Genomic DNA, 23,302 nt, shown 5'->3' on the forward strand with positions numbered 1-23,302 from the left:
CACACACCTCATTATATAGTGCTGCCATATACAGAGTACTTGAATGAATGCATGGAAACACACCTACACATATGGTCTGGGCAGTGGCGGTTTTAGCTACGGGCGATACGGGCAGCCCCCTGGGGGGGCATTACAGGGGGGGGGGGCGGCATTACAGGGGGGGGGGGGGGCGGCACGAGCAAACGAATCGATCATACTCCCCCCCGCACGGAGGGGGTCTCGCCCGGGGCGCAATTCAATGTAGAACCGCTGCTGGGTCTGGGACACACACACACACACACACACACACACACACACACACACACACACACACACACACACACACACACACACACACACACACACACACACACACACACACACACACACACACAGTATACATACATACACAAATAAATTAAAGTATGAAAAAACACACTTAAACGCCCCTGTATTCAATCTCATGCTCAACAACGACACAACTTAATGTATTCAGGTCACAACACCGGCTATGAATCGCCCCCCTGCTTAACAACGCCTGTACACCCGAGCGCAAGATTAGGTGAATTGTCTGTGTATCAAGGTTGAATTGATTATCTTATCGCTGACTGTCAAACGATATCCACGGCGACAAAACTTCTTCAGAATATGAATGGGTGCGGGGCTCTCTAGCGCGCAAAAAACGTTGAATGTTTAATGCGAAAGGGCCGCATACCGATAACAGGCTTCACAAAATAACCGATAATAGGCCTCGCGAAACCCACCCCAGGCACTGGGCCACGTTAATTGGCACAGCCTGTGTGATTCCTTCTCATTTATTTCCATTAGACGGGCCGCTACACACTCTGATTGGTGGCATTAATGGCAGACAGAGGGGCTAAGAGGGGCCGGCATAAGGGGAGGGGGGCTGGTCAGGTGGTCCGTCCCTTTAGTGTGCCATCCAATGATGGGTGGAAGAGGGGGGGGTGGAGGCCTGGCTGACCTTGTAAAGTACAACACAACCACCCATCCCGTGGCGGTTTGATAGCAGGAGGGTTTTGTGGTGGGGCTGATCGAGGCCCAGCCGATGTGCAGCGCGGTTTGCCCAGAATGAGGTAAACCAAATGTGATCGAATTGAATTGAATGAGATTGAAAGGAATTGTATTGAATACGTGGATTGCCCTGCATTTGCTACTGATTTTCTACTTGCTATTGCAAGTAACTGAGTTAACGTGACAGTGGTGTTCTGAATTGTACTGCACTGGAGATTTGATAAATGGAAAGTTACGGGGAGCAAGTAGTGGTTGAAAAAAGGCACCAGAGAAGGAGACGTGAACAAAAAGTAAGATACGGCAAGATGCAGAAGGATTGAGCTGGAGAAGGACAGAAAGAGCGAGCGAGTTTGACTTGTAAACCACGATGGATTACAGATCGATAGACTGTAATTATAGATAGCAAGTAGACGGACAGAGGGCAGGACCAACTTACACCCCAGACGACCAGGCCGACAGACAAGAGAACAGGATCAGATGGATTACCTTCACAGCAACTAGAATTTCCAGGAAAAAAATACCATTTCTCTTTTTCTTCATTTGAACAAAACTCACAATATAAAGAGAAAAGAGAGTTAATGAAGCAGAGCATGCCGTCACAGGCAGTACCGGCCCTCTCGTTGCTTCTCGGGATCAGTTCACACGGCAGGGTTGAAAGCACTTTGTGTGTCCCTGCTGATGCAGGCCCAAAGGGGCTGCAGCTGTACAAAGTGGGGCCCTGCTGGCGATGAAGGGCCATACTTCACTACATTGTCTCACTTCCAGCCTCCCTGCACTACCTTTGTCCAGCCTTTCCTCCATCTACGCATCCAAAGTAAATACATTGATTTGATCTAAGTGTGTGTGTGTGTGTGTGTGTGTGTGTGTGTGTGTGTGTATGTTTATGACTGTGTGTGTGTGTGTGTGTGTGTGTGTCTGCATGCGTTTGTGTGTGACTGTACGTACGTGTGTGTGTGTGTGTGTGTGTGTGTGTGTGTGTGTGTGTGTGTGTGTGTGTGTGTGTGTGTGTGTGTGTGTGTGTGTGTGTGTGTGTGCGTGCGTGCGTGCGTGCGTGCGTGTGGATCAGAAGCTGTAGACGCCGACAAAATACTAAAACTAACCACCACCAACAACCTACCCATAGCCGTTTTGTGCGTTTGTGTCCGAGATTGTCTACAGTGTCGGGGTGTCCCCTCTCTGACATGTGGTGTGCAAAAATGCACGCAAACACACACACAAAAACCTTCACATAACAGACCTTTAATTCAGTCACTTTGAAGAGAGGGAGTAGGGACAGAACAGAGCGGGACAGACAGACACACCGACACACAGACACACAGACTGCACCAACCAACCAATGAAAGAGCGAAATAGCGAATGAAAACAAACAAGCGATCAAACAAAAGAAAGTCAGAGAGTGAGAGAGAAGGATCACGATAAAAAGCCATACACCAACGTGATCTGAAAATACATTTACTTAATGGGTTAGTACACTCAACTCTTCATAAAGGACCAATGTACACTTAAACTGCAATATAACATGGTTTCGACATAGTCTGACCCCAATTTTCCGGTACCTGAATTTTAGAGTGGTGATTTCTCCATAAGATTGCCTATAAAATGTGCAAGTGAAGGATTGAAGCATTCACGGCAGAGCAGATACAAACAGCAGCGCTGTCGCTGAGAGTGGATGAATACACACTCAAGCTGACGCCGTGCAGTGGAACATTGGGAGCGAGGACGGCCCGACCCGTCCGTCAGCTGAGGCAATCATTGCAGCGGTCACTGGCACACCATCCGCCATAAAAGTAGAAGGACGAGTTTTTTGTCAACTTTCTCTGATGACATTTAAAGCCGTAGAGTGAAAATCACGTTTTAAGTGAACTTAGTAATTATTACGCCATTCATCTGCCTTCCATCTTCTATCATCCATCTCCACCTGTCACGGTGCTGAGCTCATTGGAGCCCAGTCGAAAGCTATCCAACCATCACACGGCTACGCCAATGTATGAATAGTTTGGTTACATCATACCTATGCAATACATAGGTATGATGTATTGAGATATGCCAGTTGGTGGACACTCGATACTGGGAGTGTATTGACTCTGGACATGGCATCGAGGTGGGATTCAAAGCTCTTACCCTGGCAGTGGTGAGGCCATGCTCTCTTAAGACAAAACACAAGAAATGAAATGATGCAAGTCTTCCTAAAGATCTAGCAAACACCATGCCACTGTGTGAAGAAATGCCTTATGTGGCCACAGAACTTTTTTCCACCGTTATTTGAACTTTGACCCTGTTTACGGCTGACCTTTCACAGCATGTCCAATCAGTGTACAGCTTTTGGGGCATGTGGGCAGGAAAGTGTGTTTGGCAGGGGTGTTAAGACTCCAGATCCAAAAGGGTTCAGTCTGTCTAACCCATACCTACTCCATGTAATGTAAAGTTTCTCCTGAGAAAAGCATCTCCTAACGTCTAACAGCGTGAGGGTGACCTTGTTGTAAACACCATGTTTACGCCTCCAGTGGGAGACATGGAGGAGGTCCATGTCATGAGCACTTACTCGATTTTGACAAGGGAATCTAGAACATTCTTACAGGCTACGAGTCGGTCTTTATGCATTTTATTCCACTGTGACCTTAATTATTTCCGGGAATTTCCGTGACTAGTAACACGCAACTTATCCCCTTGGGGTTGACATTATGTGTGTATATGTGTGTGTGTGTGTGTGTGTGTGTATATGTGTATGTGTGTGTGTGTGTGTGTGTGTGTGTGTGTGTGTGTGTGTGTGTGTGTGTGTGTGTGTGTGGGTGGTATAAATTACGATAAAAGAAAGGTACAATTGCCAGGAGGGACAATATACGGGATGTGGAGGAAACTTTTCCATTTAACACAGGAGAATTCTTCTACTATAGATCCTGTGTTCTGTATAGTCAATACATACAATGAATACTTAATGTTTGCAATCTGAAAAACCCGAAGCATCATGTTTGCCTTGTTTGATACAATCAGCAACCACCAGGAAAACTAAGGAAAAAAATAGCAATAATGTACAGAGGTAAAGATTTGCCAGTTGGCTGACCTTAAGTATATGGAACATTGATCGAAACAGCCACTTCAAATACACACAATGCGCAATACCTACCGTTCATATACCACACGCATAGTTCAATTAAAAATGGATCCAATGAGACTGGGAGGGGAGAGATTGGGTGGTTTTCTGTGATGGCCACAGATAGCAGATGATACCAACACCAAGGATTTGGATTAGTTTCAAGTTAAGAAGGAACCCAGAGGAAGCCCCTGCAGCAGGCCGCTGTAATGTCTCAGACACTAGAGAAGAGAAGACAGGCACCCGAAAGCCCCCCAGACAAAACCAGAGCTTGGCTTCAGGAAGATTCTCTGCGCGGGAAGAAAAGCAGGGAAAACCAGAAGAGGAGATATCCGTTGAGAGTAAGTCAGATCAAAAAGTAAAGCAGCAGAAGGAGCAACATTTTGTGTGTGTGGGCGCGGGCTCGTGTGTGCATGCTTGACATGGGAAGCACGAGAAACAAGAGAAAGTACCCGACATTAGCTCAACAACAACGATCAAGAACTCACAGACTTCACGTCAGACTTCAGTAGATTCAAGATGATGCCAACAGCGGCAGCATGCCCTGGATAAGAAACTAAATACTGGTGTTGTTTTTGTTTGTGTTGTGACAGATGAGATACAAGTTCCTATGCCGATCTACGAATGCACATTGCAGGGCATGGCTACACCCAGCAAGGAGATGATGGCAGGTTTGCCTGCTGTGTACTGTGTTTATGTCTGTCTCAGCAGGAGGCTATTCTTCATGAATTCTTAAACAGATCTCCTTTTGCCCAACATCAAGACAGGTGGCCCCGTGGGGCGAAGAAAACTGCGCTGATAGAATTATGGAAGTCATACGCAGGAGGTCCCACGCACTAATTATAAACACACACACACACAACAGCCTCCCGACACACAGACATACACACACACATATAATAAAACACACACAAACAATAAACATACACATATACACACACATTCCCGTAAGCCTACACACATGCACAGGTATACACAAAACACACTCACACATACACACACAAATGGGTAATTTCACAGTTGGAACTAATTTATCGTTTTACTTGTTAATCCAATTCATCACTTTACCGACAAAACCAATTGGCTTGTGCTGGGTAACTGAGGAAGGACTTATGTTGTTGGGGTGTTGGATTCCTGGCCATAAAACACATAATCCTTCCCTGCTCATAGATGCTAGTAGCTTCAGGTGAAAGCGCCTGCTAGAAGATCAAGCAGTAAATAGTATTGTGATGCTAGCAGCTACTTAACACTGTGGAAGTATGATTATATATATATATATATATATATATATATATAATATATATTTAAATAATATAGATATATATATAATATTATATTAAAATAATATATGTATATAATATATATATTTATATAATATATAGAAGGTGACAGAAAGAGTCAGGAATGAGTTGGTCCGTGAGTTTGTTTTTGTACTTTGTTTCCTTATTTGATTACTAAAAGTAGGCTATGTCACACTATGTCACACAAAACAAACCTGTTACGAAACAACCGCACACCGTTGCTATTAAAAGCAACCTATATTCACGTACCGCAGTGTTTTATTTATGTAATATGGGTGCTTTGAATATTGGTGGAAAAACGAACGCCAGCCATGCTTTGTATGTGTGATAGAAAAGAGGTGCAGTATGTGTGAAAACCTTGGATGTTTTCTTTGGAAAAGCACATGTGTGATCTTTCCCAATGCAGACGACACCAAAGAGAGTTAAGGTACCAAAAAGCAGAAGATGGTAGTAGCTGCACACTTGGTTAGTAGGAAAGAGAGGCAGGTCACTGTAAGCATAGATGAGGGGAAAATTAAGGAACCCAACAGATTAGTTTTAGAGGATTTTTTAAAGATTACAAAAAGCAAGCAAGCTAAAAAGAGGCCATCAAAGAAGTCCCTGTGTGGGATGGTGCGGTCATAGCCATTGTTTAAATCCCTCTTGAGTACATTACTCATAATGATAAAAACACCATCAATTCATTTACTTAATGAGATTGGTAATGTAAGTGGCTTGTTGTTTGTTGATGTATTTCAAGGGCAGAATTGGGAAATTCTCAACCTTAAACATTCAACTTTCTAACAATTGTTTTTATTTTGTGTCACTAGTTCTCTCAATTTTTTTTTCCAATGGCAAGAATCTCTCTTCACCATATATGGGGTGTAATCCCCAGTGTCTGGGCGTTGGTATATGAAGGGAGGGCTTGCCTGCGTGGGGTCCTCCTCTACCTATCCGGATGGTCATCTCCTCAGTGCCCGAGAACTGGAAGGACGAAGGGTCCTCCGACTTCTCCTTCAGAGGCTTGTAGTCGGGCGGCAGTGCCAGAGCTACTTGAGGGTCCACTCCTAACCCCTGGAGAGAGAGAGAGAGCAAGAGAGAGAGAGATTGGTTATGCGTAGGAGTATTCGTCTATTAAATGAAAATATTCTAATAAGATCTTGAATATAAATATGCACGTCTCCTTCTGTCTGGAAAATTGTATTTCAAATGTGTATTGGTTACATTAAATGTAACCATCCCCATGTGGGACTATATAATTAGGTCCTCTATCTCACAATCAATGAGAGAGGAGGTAAGCCAAGGTTGATACCACCACAAATATGAACTTGAATGATCCATTACGCACATTGAAAGCAGAGTGTTAGTCGTGTCTGTTTTAGGCATGCAACTAAATTATAATTATTGATTACTTTATTTCAAAGAGATCAACACAGATTTCATAAGGTTTAAGGCACATTGATCTGCATCCTTTGGCAATCAACAAATGATGGGAGGGAACAAATTGTAATCGCTCTGCACCTGCTTCAAATGTTCCCTAAAACATCTCAGGTCCCTTATCTCCTGAAAGCTTTGTTTTCTAATTGTCCTTCAACTACGAGCTCAACAAAATCACACATGGAAATATGGGAGGCAGAAATGCATTGTGTGAAATAACATTTAGCAATTGATCATACCAGCCGCTAAAATTTGGTTCAGATGCAGCCAGGCTTCCCAATCAAACAAGGCTCAAATCTCCTGACAAAGAATGAATGGAGATTAAATCACAATGACTTATTTGTTGATTGCACTGACTAATGGTAACAGTCTTAGTCTGTTGGTTTTATTATCTCCCGACTATTAAATCTCTGTTATCATAGTATGCGATAATGGATGGTGAGACCAGTCTGTCATCCAGATTTTTACCATGTCCTGTTAATGTGAGAGCCTTTTTAACAACCCAATGAAATCATTTTTCATTATCATAGGTACTTATTTTTTATTATTGAAGTGCGTGTTTGTTAAAGGAAAAACAATTTCACAAATAAATATTTTAAATCTCTCTAATTTCTTTAAAAACAAGTCAGAATTTGAAATGTAACTTGTAGCTTTATTTCATTTGAGTAGTGTAAATAATTAGTATGAGAGCCGGAGTAGAATCATCATTCAGCCTAAGCAAGATTATCTAGCAGCAGACGTGGTTTTCATCGTGCTGCTGTTCTTAATTACGATACAATAATCAAAACATCCAAAAACAGGAAAATAACTCCCGGACTCTGAACTAGTGGCAGAGGAACCATCTAGCACAGGTTAAGTACATGGAAAATAGGTCATATCTTAGACATCGGTGGCACCCGGTCGGCTGTTTCCATCACCAGCCTTGACCTGTTCCCACTCACTGCCTGAACTGCCACATTAAGAGGTTCACTGGCATGCACAGCGCAACTGCATAATTTAGTGGAGATCAATTACAATCACAATCACGTTTGATCCTACATGATTGAATACTTCCTCTCAAAGCCCGGTGTAATCACCCTGAACACACCAAGACGCCACACTTCCGACTCCAGCCCAGAGGGACGAGTGAGGCTAACACAGAGATCTTCATTACCTCGTGAACACATTTGTGTCATGTACTGTAACGCTGTCATTATAATCAAAGGGTAATAATTTATCATATATGGGTTCAAGTATCTCACACAAGGATGCATACCGGTATGTTTTACAGATTTCCATCGTGTTCCGTGTGAAGGTTAGTAGCTCCTCTCCATAACACAGGTAATTGGTTCCTGTAGCTCATGGTTTTAAGGTGATGTTGCTGTGGCCCAAAGCATTGCTGGAAGGCGAGCAGCAAAACCCAAGGAGCTAGCCTACCCCCAGGATACTACATATATATACTACACATGTATACCGCTTCGGCCACTGAGCCCACACTGTTGACCGCGGTTTTACTCATATAAAACTATGACGCTACAACTAAGAATGTGTACATAATGTCTCTTATTGGAATGCATTACATTTAACAAAACAAAGGCTATATATAATATATAAAATACATTATTTGAATACACCGCAAAATACACAGCGACCAAAAGCAGCCAGCCAAGTGGCCAACACAGCCCGGTCAATGGCACATGTGATTGGACTGTACGTCAGCAAAGAGCAACCAATAGGTTTAGAGAAAAATGGTCCCGCCTCCAGGAATGAGTTGTTAGATCAACGTTTTCAGCACTGTTTTTTTTTTAGTGTCAGAGTTTCAAAGTTTCAGTTTCAAAATGAATTAGCACCAGAACACTGTCAATCACGTGACTCGTTAACTTGCCCCCTTTTGGCAAAATCTCTGAAAAGTCAGTGCTGAAAGCTCAATATTAAATATTATTATTATTAATTAACAAAAAAATACACTGGGAGGACAGTGTCGGATTTGAAACTCAGCAAATGTGCTGGTGAAATTGTTTTACCTTTGAAAATCTATTGGTGGAAATTATGTTTGCAGATGTTTGAAAACTTTTTTTCAGGCTATAATCTCTTTCTTCAATGTCGCAAAACCTTTTTTAGAAGGTGTCGAGTTTTCAAACACAGACTTACAGGCCTTTGAATTTTTTTTTTAAGGTTTTAATTATAACAGGATTCTAATCCCACCCACAGAGGCCTGTGCTGTGGGGTTCCCAGGGTTTGCACTGACCTGTAAATTACCACTCTGGCTGCAACAATTCCCTGGGGGAATTGTTAAAGATTCAAACTCGAGCACTTACATTGGACTCACCCAAGTGTATGGATGGATTTAAAGACTCTATGTCCATGTCCAGTCAGGATAAAACATCAAACCTCGTCCATTTTCCAGATGTCTGCAATACTGCAGTCGAGTACTGGAGGTTCAGAAACCCATTAGTGCTCCAAGAAAAGTCATGTCAATGCACAATTGTATGAAAGATTCAGTGGCTGCCTCTCCTCGTCCTCTCTAGACCCCCCCCCTCCAGACTATACATAGAGTACCCTCCCCTGGATGATTTCCAGGAGGAGATCCTTCAAATTGCTTCCTGCCCCCAAACAGAGAGCAATCAAAGCAGTATTTATTATCAGTCACAAAATCTCTCTTTTGCGCACGCACACACACACACACACACCAGCATAAATAAGTAAAACTAACTTGCTGAGTGTTCTTGGACAGTTTGCACATCACGTCCCGACGCCCCCCGTCAGTGAAAATAGTTTTGATGCAAGATTTGATGGTGTTTAGCTTGAAAGGCGTGTAAGCGTTTACACAGTTGGGCTAACCAGCTGGGCAGCACAGACACTTGGGTTGGTGATTGCCCAGGTGTTGAAGGATTCAAACAGTTTATTGCAGAAACGATTCAGAGGTAATAATTGGCATTTACAGAAAAGATTAAAAACCACCAGCAATAGTAATCGTAGGATCTGGGATGACGTGTTTATGATGTTCCTTTCAAGACAGAACGTCCTTTTGTTCATTCTTTTATGGTCCCATTGATGGAGACGGCTGCACAGTGTGCAGCCTTTTTACTTCAGATCTTTTCAGACAGCACATCAGAAAGGCTGTTATATATGCCCATGGCGAGACATGGAAATCTTTTTGCAACGTGACAACAGTTTAACCTTGTACCGATTGGATAAGCCTCCCAAATCCTGCATGTTTCATTCTTTCGGGTCTTCATTTTTAATATGTGTAACACTGTTTCAATATTACACTTACAGAACATGAAAAATAAAATATTATCAAGAATTAAGCGCTTGAACCCTTAATTTGTTCCAGCCTCCTTTTTTTTTTTACAAATTGTGATTGTATTAATTTCCACAATGATTGACACTAAATCAGAGCGCTGGGAATTTCAGAATCAAGCGCCTCTGAACTGGGACTGCTGCTAAATGTGTATGAGGGCAAAAAGGTTTCACATTTGACTAAGGTATAAGTCCACCTCTTGCTATCCTCCAATTTTCAGAAGTGTGTTAGTTGCAAAATTATCCCAAAATGCTGTTAGTGTTCTTAAAAACATCCTATTAATAGTGTTAACTCTGTATTATTGTTCTTAACACTGTCCAAATGTGAAGAGTGGCGCTGCTATATGGCACCATAAGCCGTGCCTGGGCATCACGTCTAGAAAGCTTCAGCAGCGATCCTGGATAGTTCCCCAACAGGCCTCTGATGAACATGTCTGTGCATGTGTAGGGTAGAATAAACGAGAACTGTGAAGATCCACGCAAATGAGATGAAGCTAGTTGTACAGCATCAAACCGAGTGTGTGAGCGTGCGCCTCGTCATCCTGCTGGACTGCGGCGTCACCCACTCTACCGTTCTCTCTTGGATAAAGCAATACCATAATTACAACCAGCAGGAGCACCAACCAGTCTCCCAAGTCATAATTGCTAGAAATGTAATAGAATATGAACTTTAAAAGAACAATTTTAGATCAAATCAAGTACAATGAAGTTGAAGTGCATTGAGTTTTTTCAATGCAACAGAATTAACTATGAAATGTATCCGGTATTGAACGTAGACAGACACATTCAGGGCCACCAGTTAAATTAATCCCAACGCCACAACTTGGCTGTGAACTCGGATTGAAATTTCTTTAAAAAAACCAGCAAGAAGTGCCAATGAATATAGCTCTTTTCCTGGTAAAGCTAGTAGAGCTATTGAATGTTGTGTATCTTCGTTTCAGTTATTAAGCATCAGGATTGTAGTCCAAACCTATAGCTTCTCTTACCTACCAAGAGCAGCCAATGGATGGGAGCAGGATAGGGTGGAGGTTTGACTCCCTGGCAAATGGTTATTCAAACCCTAAGATCCACAGCAAACCAGTACCACTCCCCCCTGTGGAAGAGGCTGGGGCTTCCTCAGGCTTTACTCAGATCAAACTGACAAAAGGCTTTTCACCATAACTAAAACATCTCAACTCGGCCCAGGCTTAAAAATAGAGGTTGCCGACTATGGGATTGTGAAAGAAGCAGAACTAGAATAACAAGCCGAAAATAAATTGAATAATATACAATAAAAAAGATTTAGTGAAATGCTGCTTGGCAGAATGGATGCACTCAACGCGATGTTTGCTTCTGATTTGCCAGGCGTTTGGCAATGGGTTTATGTGCCTCTATCGTTATATATAATGATACATGTGTTTCATTATAATGGCAGCCATTTGCATGTAAATGACCAACCATCGCTCACCCTCACTGGCAAATTAACAGTGCCATTATGAGGTGGCCCACAACACACACTAATGACGCTTTGGTGAGAAGAGCTTTCTGGTTGATCGCTGCTTGGTTTATAGGGATGACACTGACCATTTGGCACCGAGAGATGAATCAACCGAATAACGCGGTTGCAGAAAAATATCAGGCCACCTCTCTTACCTCCATTATTGCAATTATCAAAGTAGCAATCAAAATATGCAACTGAGAATTGTAAAAACCCCTGCTTATTATTATTAATTACACCCAACAGTTACATAAATAAAAGTTTTGATATTTTGACGTTTTTCTTTCAACCTAAAAGCATTAAGCACTTTGCACTCCAAACTAGGGCTGAACGATTAATTGCATTTGCGATAATATCGCGATATGACAAAACAAGATTTTCTAACCGCAAAGGCTGCGATTTGATTGGTCACGTGACTTGCGAGTGAGCAAACACACATAAAAATGCAGATGCATTTAACACATTGAGCACCAGAATGAGGGAGAAGGAGTTCGAAAAATAAATCTGATATTGTTTATTATGAAACAGATTGATTTATTGCTTGTGTTCGTTGAAAAATACACGAGAAGAGGACCTTGAAAAAATAATCGCATATTAAATCGCAATCGCAAAATTGAGGGGAAAAAAATCGCAATTCGATTATTTTCCAAAATCGTTCAGCCCTACTCCAAACACAAAAGCTATAGTTGCTGAAAAAAAAGTTACAGGCTGGAAATAAGAAGGAAAAATTAACTTTCTGTTATGAACGTTGAAAATATGAACGTTGGTTGAGGTTGGACCTTGTAGGCCAGGCCTTCCTCTGCAGCCCCGACGTCCCTGAGCAGCAGAGCACCATCGACCCATCAGCCCAACACACCATGTTGAAATCCAAACCCGCCTTCACACTTCCTTCATCTCTGCTCTCCACATAGACCTCTCCAGGGCATGGAGGGAAAAAACCCTGAAAGAGTATCCACAGAACACGACCCAAAGCGCCCGCGACTACGCGTTCCTGTGAATCCACAAACCAGAGCAACAGAGTGATGAGCCATACCCACCGGGGCTACAAGTAGGTACAGGCGGGTAGCTCTGATCCAGGTTTCCTCCAGAGGCCGTGACACCAGGGGCTGAGCTAGCTGCAGGGTAAGGGTTTACCCTTGAGGCTCCCGAAGACACGACTTTCCGTATTACTGGCCCATTAAGGGCAAGAGAAATTACGCATTGAAATAGGTGGGTAATTGGTTGGTTGGTCATTTCATGAGTCTAAAGAGGATGTCCACCGTGTCACCAGTAGTGTAAGGTTGCAATGCAAACTCAGTGTTTAAGAGAAACTACAATGTGTTTCGTCCTAACGAACTGCGAGTGTGCTTGCTAAAAAGCTAACGTCAGTGCTAACATCAACGCTAAAGTCACAGCTAACGTCACTGCTAAAATCACCGCTTACAGCACCGCTAAAATCACCGCTAACGTCACCACTAACGTCAGCGCTAACGTCTACGCTAACGTCACCGCTGCCTGAACGTCGTAAAAAGGTAGTCCAATTCGGTGAGAAAAAACACCCACTGCACGTCCTCCGTGCTCTAACCTCAGCGTAAATCAACATTTTGATAGTTGAATGGTTTCAGTAGCTGACAGTATACAGGGGCAGTTAACTGCACAAAAAACAGGCAAACGGAATAAAGAAAACTCAAGAAGAACAGTAAAAGTGCTAGCAGTAGCAACCACACTAATAAAGTATTCAGCTGAGACGTGATTTTATTTGTGAACTAATGAACCAATCCAGCAAGTTTGGTTGTTTTATGTTTGTATTTTTCAGTGTTGACCCCTTATGCCCAGGCCGACTGCAATAACAACTCCCTCTGTCGATTCGCAATCTTGCTTTCTCATTGTTTGGGTCTCCACAAGATTAAGAAGATTTGATCTTGATGCGGTAATTGGTTTCTAAATGTCAGAGGCTTAATCATGCTGACATGCATGAGCACACACACACAAGTTTACAGATAGAAGGTAAAGTTGCAAGCATCTGACCCACACACTTTGTATCTCCTTGATTGATGCACCGACTTATGCATGTGCGATTGTGTGTGCATGTGCTTGAGTTGTGGGTGTTTGTGTAGCCATGTTTTTGTGTATGTGTATCAATTGTCAGGCTGTCTCTCCGTTGTAGACAGGATATGCACTTGATTACACACTTATTGACATGTGTGGGTGTCTGTGTGTGTGTGTGTGCATGTGTGGGAACCATGAGGGTTGGAAATGGGGAAGTGACAGAATGACTGATGGTAGATCAATAACTGTGCTGTCTGCATCTCAATTAATGAAGGCTTCAAACTGAGAGACAGAGGTAGGGGATTTACGTCACGTAAATATAGAAGAACACACACACACATACATACATGTGAAATGGGCTGTGGATCCGGTTAAAAAACAGAATGGAACAGATGATGATCAGGAGAACGGCAATGATGGTGATGATGTCACACACTAATATTAGTCACTCAGCCGTTGTTAAACTCATCATTCACGTCAGTGCAAGTCGTGCGCCACATTTAGGTCCTCTTACTGATGAATTTCCTCCCTAGGAATGAATCATGAATAATCAGACATCATCATCTATGGTTTTTGACACTGAAAACTATAAATATTCTGGGTTCCAGCCAAAATGTCCACAGTCTGTCATATAGGAATCCTTACTGCGCCTTCCCTAATGGCCTGTATCTGAAAGATGTGAAAGACGCTTGGAGTGACTTTATGGCAAATAAAAATCATACAAATAATTCACTGTGTTCCCTTGACAATACAATACAGTTACTGATGAGGATGATGTGTCTTCAAAAACAAAGTGTTTGGCCCCACAAGCCCTGGTCGTATTGTTCGGTGGCATTTGGATTTCAAACTGTGCTTTGGAAATGGCACGGCTTTCTGCACTCTGCAGCCCTCTGACTAAGCAGTGAGATCCTTTCCAGTCGATTTGCTTGCTTGCGCACACACACACACACACACAAAAAGAAAGACACAGACATACACACATCACAGCAACCCACAATTCTGTCTGAAATCCTGATTGTTTCTAATGCAGAGAAACTACATAAGCCTTCATGTATGTGACAATAGCAAGTCCTTATTGTTATCAGTCTAGCATGAGAAAAGATAGGTAACCTTGAAGGATGTGGCTTTGCTAAGACAACTGGTACCTCGGTGTCATTGTATTCTGTTCCGATGTCAATCCATCATGACGTAGTTCAACTCATCCTGTCTCGTGGTGAAGGCACGTTCCGAAACAAAATTCCAAACATTTTTGTTTTGCCGACTGTAAGAATTTACCAAGAACGAGCCTACTGACCACAAATGTTCCTGTTTTGACCCACTGATCAAGTCTGTTGGGTCGAATTAGTACAAAAGCCACAGTTCAATCCTAAATTCAACAGAAAATCATTACCGTGCTAATCAACAGGACATTTACCATTGAAAAATTCCAACTGCTCGCCTCTCCGTCTGAACGTCTGTGAGTATGCACTGTGGCGTGTGAGCATAGAATCAAAACTTGTTGATGGGAATTCTTTGAGGGAACCACGTACCAAGGGCAGTGTGTGCATGCCATTAGTCACAGACCTGCCAACCAGCTTGGGGCACAGAATTGCAAACAATGACGTGCCATAGTGTTTGTTTGATACAGCTACTCACATACTGTATAAGCCTATACTTAACATATCTCCAATCCCCCGGCTCTTCAACACACAGCATTAAAACCTTTGTAGAATCATAGCCTTTACTTTTCTTATCTGAAAAGCAAAATGCCATTTTGTGCATTTTTTTAAATGTCAACCCCACGCAGAGAACTTCCATTAGTTGAATCCCAAACCCATCATGCTTTGTCCACACACCATAAACCAGGGGTTATGGGCCTGTGTGTGTGTGTGTGTGTGTGTGTGTGCATGCCATCAAACACTTTAGGCATGTATGCTCTTAATTCATAAACAAACACATAAAGAAACCCAACACTGATACACACAGAAACACACACAACTGACCTTGGTTTTACACTGGGTTCCTTATTTACTCCGTCTCTCATACAGCTAACCATATAACCATGAAATTAATATTTGTCTTCTGGAAATAACACTAAATCTGAGAGAGAAGACGCAATAACCGGCACCATCCTCATTCACAGACGGACCTGAGGTGATGGATGCTTTTGGATATCTGGCTTCCAACCCCTAGCAGGAACCATCATTCATGAACCAAAAAAAACACCATCGCCCCAAATACACTAATTTATCGTTTGTGATAATATACCGCTGTTTCTTTAACGACCACTTATTCAACCAAAAGACAAGTTCACATTTCTTCCTGTCGTAAACAAAAAAGCAGTTGCAATACTTTACTAGAAAGAGATACTTTTACTGTGTTAGCAGGGACCCTAGAGGAAAGAGGGGCTGCACTGGGGTTGTGTAATTCAATTCTCCCGTCCCTTCTCCCTCTTTGAATAAAACATATTTTAAATACCGGGTCGATGAAGTGAAATCATATCATTCTATAACATGCCCGTCTTCCACTGGCGACGGAACACATTCCTTTCATTGCTTTATACGGAGGCCAGTGATTGAATGATAATAAGATATGGCATCTGATTACACCATAGGTGAAGACATCTCAGCAGTTGAAATGGGAATAACGACCCTTGGCAGTATTTCCTTTTCTCTTCCCTGTTGTAATCATCTTCTCTATATTATTGAGAGATGGCTTTGTTTTATTTGTGCATTATGTGAAAAATTAAAAATATTTTTCCAATGGCATAAATTACCCACACTAAAGTGTTGCTGCTCAAGAACCTCTTCCCTTCCCTACACACACACATACAAATACCGTGTGTCCCCTTGGACCTCTTTATTTCCCACTTTTCCTCAATATTACTCATCATCTTAGGCCTGTGCGATATGGCTGAAAGACATATCACGATATAACTTGATCATATTGATCGATATCGATAACTAGTGAGAATTTTAATGACCTAAAAAGACTAGGAATTACCATGCTGGATTTAAACACTTCTGTTTAACACTTAATATGACCTTCCACTGTTCTTCATTGATAAATACTCCAATGTCGATAAAACAATGAAAAACTCTCAAATATTGTACATAAGTATGGACCCATGTTTGTTTAACAAACCCAGCTGCTAGATCTGGTGGTCCAGTCTCTTATCAATATATATTCAACATGTTTTATATTGATATTGATCAAAAGTCTTTTTCCAGAATTGACACCCTGCATTATTCAGAGGTCAGACTGCTTCCCTGAATCCCCTGAGAGCCCAGCTTTCTGCATCTCCTAACATCCTATTGATTTCTGCCTCAGAGAGTCTGGAAGACCCAACACACGGATGTGAGGCCCTGGGAATTTAGAAAATCCATCATGTCCCCTTTGCGTGGTGTGGTCTGAGGCTTAGGGTCACCGGACACACATTTTGACAGTAATCGACAGCTTTAAGCTTTAAGGACCTTCTGTAACCTTTTGGGTTATCTCGGCCATGGTTGAGAAGAATTGGGGAAAGGAAGGAAAGGATCTTTGGCTTTGACTCTCTGAAGTCCAGCTTGAACCGCGACATGGAGAAGAAAGGGATTGTACTCCCGGAGCTGAGCTGCCGGACAGCCACCGAAGCTCCCCCCAGCCAGACTCCCGGAGCGGATGGGGAACTTCCTGGAAATGGTGAAACGACCTTTCTGATATAGTTAGACAGATGAAAAGCGGAGAAAATAAACTGTCCCTGTAGGGATTTGTTAGAGAGAAAATGTCATACCGGTGTTAATTAATCAGGAGGATTCACCCTGGAAATGGCCAATAAAGTTACATGAAGGAAAATACTGATGATAAAACAGCGGGAGTCCGGCAGCTCCGGCGGGGGGGCGCTCGGTGGCAATCCTCCAGCTCCGCCCTGCCAGGCGGTCACCTCTTTTTTTGTATGGAATCTCCCTGCTTCTGAAATGCGCGAACATCTCCGCCCAGCGCTCGTCCACAAAATCGTATCTATGCTCTGATTGGAGGGGGGTGGGGAAGTGGGGGAGCAAATGTGCCTGCTTCCTACGTAGGAGTAGGCGCCGAAACTGCCTTGCTCGTTTGGTAACTGTAGACGGGGTACTTTCGGAAATGTATATCTCACTCAAAAGAACATGTACAGACTTATTTCAAAGTTTGTATGCGTGTGGCAGCACCAGAGACCCAAAACAACAGCCCAAATCCAAGGAAGTCGAGATCGGAATCCTGAATAAAGTGATCCTCGGGGTCATGAAACATCACAAGCATCATTATCGATAATATGTGATATTCTGGAAAGAATGAACCATTTCCAGGTATTTATTAAGGTCATTCCCATTGATATATTTATCATATTTATTAATTCAGCAGAAGTTTTTATCCAAAGCGACTTGAATTTAGATGCATGTCATTAACAAGCATGTAAGGTTCAGAATCTTGCTTTATGAGGCCTGGGGATCAAACTCTAACTTAGTAACCTAAACTCTAGCTAACCTCCCTAGCCACTGACACTAGCCTGCCCCTGTATACAAGGTCTGCAAGTACAAGACAAGCATCATCCATGTAGGAGGAGGATTATCATAGATAGATACCTGTATCTATAGATACCTTTAACTAATGGTTGCCTTTGCTTGCAGTTCGATTCACCTCTGCATGTTTCTGTCACCAGGAACTCTGGGGCCCCGATCTGCATAGGACCATAAACTCTTATAGTCATTCGCAGATTAATAAACACAACAAGTAGCGGTCTTTAACACCCGTGCACACACACACACACACACACACACACACACACACACACACACACACACACACACACACACACACACACACACACACACACACACACACACACACACACACACACACACACACACACAAACGCCCAGCAGGAAAACAAATATCATAGCTTAAACACATTAAAGAGATTTTATGTTTTGATTCCAGACCACCTCGACTGCTTTAGCACAAATAAAAGTATCAATAATAAAAGGCAAGATAAACAAGGAATAGGAATGAAAGAATGGTGCAAACTGCTGGAAATAAGCTTCATTTATAGGTTGGGTTAAAATTCACCTCAGGGTTCCCATGGTGATGAATAATGATGCTATTATGGTATGGCTTTCAATGAGGGCGAAGGGTCGCGTGTGTTGCCTTAACGTTACACCAGCAACTCGTTTGCGGTGAGACAAACATGTGAACCAAGAGACACACACACACACGCGCGCAATCATTCAACACAAATACAAATCTGCACAGAAATCTAACCCTGTGTATACAAACACCCATACAAATCAATAAGCCATTTGTATTTATACCACTATCACAGTAATCTTGGTCTGTTCAAGAACCAGATATTGATATTTGATTTGAATGATTTGTAATGATCCACCCACCCCCATCCCCAAGATATTTATAATACCCATGATCAGACAATATACCACTTTGCAAGAGAGTAGACAGAATGATTCAGTTGAGGAAGAGGAGGCACGATCAGACAATACACTGCTCTGGAGGGAGTAGACACAATGAGTCAGGTTGGGAGACAACGCAGTCTCTGGGTTAATATAAATTAGGCTTGCCAACATTGTTTGTATATAATATATATAATATAACCCTAACCAAAGAATTCAGGAGTTTAAGTTAATTTACTTCTTCACATGTCTTCTCTGGCGGGCTATTGTTTATAGTAATTTATTGTTAAATAATTTAGTTACAAAAGACAACTGCAGCTGGATACACCTTGGGAAAAACAAGGTATAACCCACCATGGGGGTGATGACATTCCTAATGTACATACAATATTCCAGACAGAACAAGACATGCACATTAAAAAATCTTGCAAGTATATTTTAATTTGATTTAATAGAGTAGAACTCCTACAACATAACAGATAGATCTCTCTCTCTGTAACAATCTGCCTGGGGCTGCCAGGTTTAGCAGGTGACATTTAAAAGGCAGGAATGATTATTCATACACAGGTATTCTGCAGCACGTCGGCCTAAGTTATAGGACACACACACACACACACACACACACACACACACACACACACACACACACACACACACACACACACACACACACACACACACACACACACACACACACACACACACACACAGGGAGATTAGCGCGTGCGCACACACACACACACAGTAATGAAAAAAAACACCCATATAGGCTTGAGTTTCCTTCTAGGATGGGATATTCAACACGTTACATGAGCTTGGTCGACAAGAGATGAATAAATATGGCTGACTAGCTGTTGGCAATGTAAATCGCACCGGCCCAACGCTACCTGCAGGCATGAGTTAAAGGCGTCCTATTTTTCATATTCTAGACCCACATTACCTCCCTCACAAACAATCCACAGAGGAACCAAGAGACACTTTAGCTCCCCGGCCCTGCACTGGATTACCGAGCTCAGCTTCTAGAGAGAAGATGGGATCGGACGAGTGGAAAGTGACGCGGGCTGTGGAGAGGACAAGTGCGTCAAATGAGGAACGACAGTTTCTCTTTACTGTCCTTTAGATCCGAAGCCTGAGTGGCGGCTGGCCTAATCCACCGTCTACCCGAAATGGGATTCCTGGACCATGTCCTCTGGGTTGGAGTGGGAGATAAAGACCACCGTGGCTCCCAAGACGCACTCGTGAATCATGAGTATTCAGGCGAAAGATGAATTCAATAGGTGAAACGACCTTTCTGATATAGTCAGACAGATGAAAAGCGGAGAAAAGAAACAGTCCCTATAGGGATTTGAGAGAAAATGTCATACCACAGTGTTCATTAATCAGGAGGATTCACCATGGAAATGGCCAATAAAGTTACATTAAGGAAAATACTACAGAAACAAACAAAGATAAAACAAACAAATTACCCAAAGTAATGATTTTTTCCCCCCAATACTGTTTGTCGAGTTTTACAAATGGAGTATATGTTTTTTGATTTTTTTTTTTTTCCCACTATTATAATATACTAATTGAATTAAGGTGTTCATGATGTGTGCTGAGGGCTCAACACCCACATGGGAGATTACATTTAAGTTTACCCCAAAACACTTGACATTAGCAAGTAGATTAGATTCTCGAGTTTATTAGAAAAACCATGATGTGAAAAAGTGGATATTCAAATATATTTATTTAGGCGTAGTCATAGTGAAATATTAACTGTGCATCAGGGAGGATACAGACTGTGAAATGAACATATCTAAATAGCATAAAATAGATCAAAGAAATGCATACCGTAATTTTCCGCATATAGGCCGCATTGTGGATAAACCGACGCAAGCCGTTAATTTATGTATTAAAGAAGAACTGAATTGTGCATAAGCCGCACCCATATATAGGCTGCACACGTTTCAAATGGGCTAATTATGTAATGAATAGGCATATAAAACCCTTCAGCCAAATGGTCACTGCAAATTGATGTTTAACTTGAACTTGCTTTTCCCCTTAACGTTAAGACCAACTAGGCCTACTGCTTGGCACGCTCACATTTTTGTGCAGGAGAACGGCGAGAGCACATCAAACGCGCATAGCAGCTACAGGACTGGTCTTTCTTTACTGTCTCCGAGTGCGTGTCGCTGTTAAACACCTGACAATGAGCTAGTTTACCATGATAAGACCGCCATATGAATCTGGAAAAAAGGAATAAAGACAGCGAGGATGCAGGGAGTTCAGCAAGGCTACAATTGAAGATCAAGGTAAATCATTGCTGATTTATTTTAAACTTCAGCATTAGAGGAATTGACACTGATGGACAAATTTAACATACCCGAACTCTGGCTACACAGATGGCATCACCCCATAAATAAATTGTTTAGAATGCTTTAATAATCAGATTTCATGGTCAGTTGTCTACATGTTTCACAAAGTCTACAGAAAGCATGCACACAAATGCATGCTATGGAAGCATATGTGTAGCAAAATTCTAATAGAATTTGCAATTTGCAATTCAATTCAAAGTCATTTTATTATGCAATTGACAATTCATTATGCAATTTAATAATGTAATTTGAAAATACATTATTCAAAGTGTATTTTAATATGCAAAGTAAAAATGAAAGTTATAACAATAAAAATATAATTTTTTGAGTGCCTTTCTTCAAATCGAAAAACGATATTGTCCCCGTGATTGCAATGCACTTCGCCACGCTCGGTGTGTTGCAAAATTCTAATGACATTTAAATCCGCAAAAAGCTTTGCAAAACGTTTTGCAAAAGATTATGCAATCTATCAGCGAATCGCGGAGCAGGCATATGAATCACAAATGACAAGATTGAGGCAATTGTTGTTATTATTTCATCATAAATTTTATACTGTTTACAATTTCAACTTGCAGACTAGTCGACTACTGCTATTAAAATTGTCCGCTGCCCTTATCATCTACACACACACACACACACACACACACACACACACACACACACACACACACACACACACACACACACACACACACACACACACACACACACACACACACACACACACACACACACACACACACTATAGGGGCGCTTTATTTATGTTTTGTGTGGCCAAGCGTGACAATACTTCAATAAGAAGCGGAGCATCACCTTGACCCTCTGGTGTGCAGCGGCGCCCCGGAGCAGCGGCGGGGCCCAACGTTATTAAGAACTAGTCACAGGTGGATGAGAAACTATCACCGTGTCTGTGCCCGTGAAAAATCACTGACCAGGGGCCGAAGGTCAACTGTTCATGAGGGAGGAATCCGAAGATAGTTGTATGGACACACACACACACACACACACACACACACACACACACACACAGCGTTGGAAGTTCGACTTAGGCACACACACAGACACACACACATACGTGTGTGTCCATGTGATAGATACAGAGAGGAGGAGAAGGGTCTGGGGGTTAGTGATCATCTGATAGAGACAGAGAGGTGGAGGAGAAGGGTCTGGGGGTTAGTGATCATTTGATAGAGACAGAGAGGTGGAGGAGAAGGCACTGGGGGTTAGTGATCATCTGATAGAGACAGAGAGGTGGAGGAGAAGGGTCTGGGGGTTCGTGATCATTTGATAGAGACAGAGAGGTGGAGGAGAAGGCACTGGGGGTTAGTGATCATCTGATAGAGACAGAGAGGTGGAGGAGAAGGGTCTGGGGGTTCGTGATCATTTGATAGAGACAGAGAGGTGGAGGAGAAGGGTCTGGGGGTTAGTGATCATCTGATAGAGACAGAGAGGTGGAGGAGAAGGGTCTGGGGGTTAGTGATCATTTGATAAAGACAGACAAGTCAGAAATGGGGATAAAGTAACAGATTGAGGCAGAAGAGAGAAAGGGATGATTTGGATGAATACAGGGACGTACTTGAGAGCTTGAAAGGATTTGGAGACGCACTTGGGAACGCGGTCAAACCATGGAATGAATAGAAGTGTATGCAAGCAAAGGCAAACTTTTCCGGGAGCTCCAAGCGTGAAGGGGGGAGTAAGTGAAAGTAAGTTGGGGAAAAGAAAAGGAGCAACAGTCAATGAACGAGCGAGAAGACACGCAAACACACCTGAGGGCCAATTAAACATCTGCTTCGGCCTCGGAGAATCAAAGAGATTAAATAGATTTCCCCGAGCCATCACAGTGCACGGAAGACAGGGAGGGAAATTCATTTGAAAGGAGCAAATTTGTTTATGTGAAGGGCCCATATACTGTTGAACTGAAGCGCAGAAAGAACTTTTTATCC

The 23,302-nt window shown here is 42.4% G+C and overlaps 1 protein-coding gene across 2 annotated transcripts in view; it reads right to left on the minus strand.

Annotated features, from left to right (window-relative positions):
* Nucleotides 1-23,302, minus strand: part of slc39a11 (solute carrier family 39, member 11) — a 60,416-nt gene that overhangs the window by 16,692 nt on the left and 20,422 nt on the right. Inside the window, exon 5 of one of the 2 annotated variants that reach the window (XM_084485652.1) lies at nucleotides 6,333-6,456. In XM_084485652.1, coding sequence (XP_084341778.1) covers nucleotides 6,333-6,456 — 124 coding nt within the window. Of the gene's footprint in view, nucleotides 1-6,311; nucleotides 6,457-23,302 lie in introns of both variants that reach the window. The other variant, XM_084485651.1, reaches the window with a different exon arrangement.

Source organism: Micromesistius poutassou (genome assembly GCF_964030765.1).
Source record: "Micromesistius poutassou genome assembly, chromosome: 21".
In the NCBI taxonomy this organism is placed as follows: domain Eukaryota; kingdom Metazoa; phylum Chordata; class Actinopteri; order Gadiformes; family Gadidae; genus Micromesistius; species Micromesistius poutassou.